This window comes from Mirounga leonina, unplaced genomic scaffold (genome assembly GCF_011800145.1).
Source record: "Mirounga leonina isolate KUSES-001 unplaced genomic scaffold, KU_Mleo_1.0 Mir_454, whole genome shotgun sequence".
NCBI lineage: Eukaryota > Metazoa > Chordata > Mammalia > Carnivora > Phocidae > Mirounga > Mirounga leonina.
This window is the reverse complement of record NW_023270763.1, coordinates 911,132-916,131: the sequence shown is the minus strand read 5'-3', so window position 1 is coordinate 916,131 and position 5,000 is coordinate 911,132. Positions and strand designations below refer to the sequence as shown.

Sequence of the window (5,000 nt, the reverse complement as noted above, 5' to 3'; positions counted from 1 at the left end):
GCGGGCTCCGGACCCGCTGCACCCTTGAGCGCGGCCTGCGGCACCAGGAAGCCGAGCGGCTGCGTGATGGGGTAGAGCAGGAAGTGGCCCTTGCCAATGAGGGTCCGCGGCGTGCACGACAGCCCCGGCGCGAAGTCCAGCCCGGCGGCCGCGGCCGCGGCGGCTGCGGCCGCGGCGTTGGCGGGGGCGGCTTTCCGGCGCGGCGGCGAGTCGGACAGCAGGCTCTCCACGCTGAACGGGCTGGCCTTCGGCAGGCCGGCGGCGCCACGTTCCACCGCCGCCCCGGGCGCACACGGGGCCGCATCCTTGTCCGCGGGGCGGCCTAGCCGCAGCTGCGGGCCGGCGCCGCTTCTTTGGCTCGGGTAAAAGGCGGGGTCGCAGGTGCCGGGAGCGGGCGGTTCGCCCGGCGGTGCGGGCGCGGAACCGGCGGCGCCGGCGGCGTGCGCGCTAGGGCCCTTGGACGCGGCGGCCGGCGGCGGCGGCTCGGGCGGCTCCGGGGAGAGGCCGCCGCCGCCGCTGTCGCTGTCGGAGCTGGGTGCGCTGTGCAGGGACAAGCCGCCGGGCGAGTGCAGGTGGCGGCTCTGGCTCTTCAGCAGCTTCTTCTCATGCTTGCGCTTCTTTTTCTCCATCTTCTCCAGTTCTTTGCGCGCGATCTCCTCTGGGTCCATTGGCTCGCCACTGCACGTGGTCGGGTGTGAGTTGTGAGCCGGCCGCCCCGGGCCCTTCTTCGTGTTCTCCTTCTTCCTCCACTTGGCCCGGCGGTTTTGGAACCAGACCTAGAGCAGCCGGATAGGGGAAAGGAAGGCACAATCAGGCGGCGGGCTTGCCGCTGGGGCTTCGGGCGTCCCCACTCCCCCCAGACAGGCCTGTACAACCTCGGCTCCGGCCAGGGGGCGGGAGCCAAGGCACGCGGCCCGGCCGGCCCTGAGCTGGGTTTCGGCACTCAAGCTGCAGGTTCCAAAGAGCATCTTTTCCACCCAGAAAGAGGTAGATGGGGGCCTCTCGGCCAGCTTCCCACTCTGGCTTCTCACCTCGGGGAACTGGGAGCTGCCCCTTCGTTGGGCACTGCAGGTCTGGCCCCTGAGGGCGTCTGGTTCCTGGTCGGGAGGCAGGCTGGGAGCAGGGCCCCTCCTCGCCCCTCTTGGCTTCTCACAGCTTCTGTTCTAAGCGGCCTGCCTGGCCTGGTGCTGGCCGTCTGGCCTGAGGACCACCAGTGGCTGGGCTCAGCTGCCCTCCACACCTGTCTTCGGCCCCCTGGAGACTGAGTCAAAGGCCAGATTTGGGGGTGTCCCGTGAAGGGAAATCTGAGTGCTGCTTCTTCTAGAAGGTCCTGGGAAGCCAAACTTAGGGGGAGGGTTTCCAGCAGCCTGCCCCCCAACACATTCGCACACGTCCTTCTTTCTGGGGACTCCAGGCCAACACACCAACACAGCCCCTGAAACCAGTTGTGCTTGGCCTAGGCCAGGGAGCAAGGCAGACAGGAAAGCAAGAGGCCAGTTGCCAGGCGGTGCAGAGGAGGCCTGGGCCCATCCAGCCTCTTGTACCCTCCCTGCAGCCCTTGACCTGGGGAACAGCAGCCCTAGACACTGGCTCCCCACCACACACACAGTCAAATCCCTGCTGAGCCTCAGGCACACCACCCTCCCCAAGAGATTGCAATAATTCGAATTCTTTGTTGTGACCACGGAGAGACCCCCCCGCACAATAGCAGGCCCGGCCCAGTCCCAGGGAGCCTTGCTGGTGCCAAGGTGCGGGTTTTAAGCTGTAACCTCACCAAGGCTGCAACTGCTTCTTTCCTTCCTTCCTTCCTTCCAATACTTCTTTTTTTTGGTGCAAATTCCATGCTCACTTGTCACCAAGAAATGCTCATTATTGTACAGGGGAGAAACGAAGAGGTCTTTGCTTAAGACACTTACACAAATTAGACGAAAGGATTTACAAACAGAAGAGGTCATGAGGGGCAGTGCAAGCACAGGTCGAGAACACCTTTTTAGACAAAGCTATTGGTGCTAAACAGGCGTCTTGCCGTCCTCTGCCTCGAAGCCCTGCACTCACAGCTGCAGCCGCACACCCCACTCACCACCACACCGACCCCAGAAAAAGATTTCTATATTTCGGGGAAACATCTGATTATGCACAATTCATCTTGAATTTTTAATCCACCATATAGACGCTGTATTTTTAAAAAGAATAACGCGGGCAGTCTCCGAATGAAATCGAAGTATGGGGGGTGGGGTGGGGGAAATAAAACTGAGAGTAGTAAAGGTCCAGACCCCCCCACATGTGTCAACTGTGTAAGTTTCCGCCTCCCCTTCCTCAGCTAACCTCCTGCAAAGCGAAGAATAAATACAGGTCTCCACCTGAATATTTTAGAGGCGAGAGATAAGCAAACAAACGGGTTTGCTCCAGGCCGGTGCCCGGACACCCCGGGCGAGGGCCAGGAGGCGCGGGGTCTACCTGCTCCGGGTTTCTTCCAGATCCTAGCCCGGCTGGCTCCCCCCACCCCCCTCACCGCCGCTTCTCCCGCCCAGCCCTCGGAGACCTCATTTCGCGCCCATTTCGTCGCCGGACCCCCACCACGCAGCACCCGGTTCGGACGCAGCTGCTCTTCTGGCTACTTTGGGCCGTCGTCGGCCCCTCCCAAGCCGCCTGGGGCTTTCTCCCCGCGAGGCTCTGAGCCCTGGATCCGCAGCACCACCTCCGGGCAGGCGAGAGCTGGGGAGGCTCGGAAGCGGGGCCGCGGTCCCCCACCTAGAACAAAGGCGAGGCCGGCGCCGGGCAGGCCTAGTGGCAGGATGCTGGCTCCCGGGAGGGACGGCGGGTCTTTACCTGCACGCGGGATTCGACCAGATCCAGGCGCAGCGCCAGCGCCTCGCGCATGAACACGTCGGGATAGTGGCTCTCGTTGAACGCCTTCTCCAGCTCTTCCAGCTGCCAGCCCGTGAAGTTGGTGCGGGTGCGCCGCCGCTTGCAGCCCGGGCTCTCCTTGTCGGGGTCCCCCGAGTCTGCGGGCACGCACAGGACGCCGCACGGCTCAGCCAGGGCCCAGGCCACATCCACCCCCTCCGTACCTGTCGGCCGCCCGGGCCTGGGGGCCCTGCGCCGGGGTGGCGGACCGAGAGCGCCCTGAGCCCCGGCAGCCGGCGCCCGCTCTACAGCCGCCCGCGACCCAACTCCCGCGCCCGACAAGGGTGCCCTGCTCGCCCCCCGTGCCCTCCCCGCCCGTCGCACCTACCTGACAGCTTGAAGGGCTGGCTGTCGCCTCCCACCCCGCAGGCGGCCGGCAGCAGCGGCGTGGGGTTGACCACCGAGGCGGCGGCGGCGGCGGCGCACGAGCCGCTGAGCAGGCCGTCGATGGAGAAGGGCACCGAGGCGGCGGCGGCGGCGGCGGCGGCCGACTGCAGCTGGTGGCCGGCCAGCTCGTACACGTGGTGGTGGCCCAGCGGGTAGGGGAAGCCCACCACGCCGCCCAGCGAGCCCCCGAACTGGGCATGCGGGTGCTCCAGGAGGCGGCCGTCCATCATCTCGCGCGGGGGGCCGGCGGGGCCGGCGGCGGGGCGCGGGGGCGCGGGCCGGGGCCGGGGCGGGCCAGCGGCGGGAGGCGCGGACGGCGGCGGCGGCGGAGACAGGGACCCGGAGCCCTACACATGCTTCGCCCGCACTCCGGCGCTTTACTTTATCAACATCAAGCTCCCGATAATTAGCCGCGGCCCGGGGAATTTGGGACCAATAAGAAGCGCTAATCGGCTCTGACGTCAGAGGCGTGCTGGGTGCAAGGAAACGTTTTCCATATCGATTGCTAATTATACCTGACATGCACCTCAATAAACAGTATCAGGAACTGTCACAACAAGGGGGGGGATAGCAGAGAGGGAGGGGCGCGGCCCGGCGCTGGGCAGGCGCGGGCTCGGGGAGCGGTCCAGGCAGGGGTCCCCGGCGAGCCCCCCACTCCAATCCCCGCTGGCCGGAGCCCGCGCCTCCCCCGGCTCCCCGCCCCTCTGCAAATCACTAATAGATTTCCCTTTAAAACATTCACCGGCGTGTTGTGGGGATTTTTCACCAGAAATGCTGTACTCTCTGAACCTTTAAAGTGATGTTGCTCCAATTACAGAGAGACATTGAGCGGCAAATAGACTGATCCAATAATAGGAGATTCATCATCCGCTCTTTCCGAAACTGTCACATTGAATTTAAAACTACAAGGGCTTCTCATCTCCTCTCCGGCTGCAGGCGGCGGGGGAGAGGAGGAAGGAAAGGGAGGAGGAAGAGGAAGGAGTGGAGGGAGCAGGGGGAGGAGGTGACTCCAAAAGAGAATGACTTCTACAGAATGTAGCGCCCTGTCAATAAAAAGGCATAATTAATGCCCTTTTTGACTGGCTGCCGCCAGGCTATAGAAACAGAGGTGGGGGGGGGGCGGCTGTGGAGACACCCTGACCCCCCCTCCCCCACTCATCCCCTACTCAGTAAAACCAAGGCACAAGGCTGGGGAGGAGGGGTGGGAGGAAGGGAAAAGTAACTTTGGGGTGGCAACCAATCAGGCCCCCTACACAGGAATAAAAAAATAAATACATCTCCCTTTGACACGGCCTCTGAAGAATAGGGCCCAGGTACTCAACCCATTAATTATAATTAAATTATGTTCTCAGAGAAGTGTCTGTCACTCCCTTTTCCACTATAAAATATTGATAGACTCAAAGCTAAATCATTAAAGGACATATTCTTAAATAAGCAGCAAATTAGGACTGTGGGCAGGAGGGAAAGCAATCACTATATCCATATATATTCATATATATTATGTATATATGTAAAATTATAAAATCTTTTGTAAAAAGTTTGTCCACGAAGAGGGTGCCTTTTGCTGTGGCCCCAGGCCCATGGACCTCATCCCCGTGGTCCCTGCGGTCCCGGTGGCCGGAGCTGGAATCCGGGAAGAAGGAGCTCCTGGGCCTCAGACCCGGCCAGTGCTGGGTATCCGGCCAGACCTGGTGGCCGCACCTCCG

The 5,000-nt window shown here is 62.5% G+C and overlaps 1 protein-coding gene across 1 annotated transcript in view; it reads right to left on the bottom strand.

Annotated features, from left to right (window-relative positions):
• The window catches only part of UNCX (UNC homeobox), a 4,228-nt gene extending 704 nt beyond the window's left edge, over positions 1-3,524 (bottom strand). Inside the window, exons 1-3 of the mRNA XM_034988228.1 lie at positions 3,236-3,524; positions 2,830-3,005; positions 1-776 (exon numbers count right to left, since the gene is read on the bottom strand). The exon at positions 1-776 is cut by the window's left edge and continues 704 nt beyond it. Of these exons, the coding sequence (XP_034844119.1) occupies positions 1-776; positions 2,830-3,005; positions 3,236-3,524 (1,241 nt within the window). The remainder of the gene's footprint in view (positions 777-2,829; positions 3,006-3,235) is intronic.
• Positions 3,525-5,000: the final 1,476 nt, after the last annotated feature.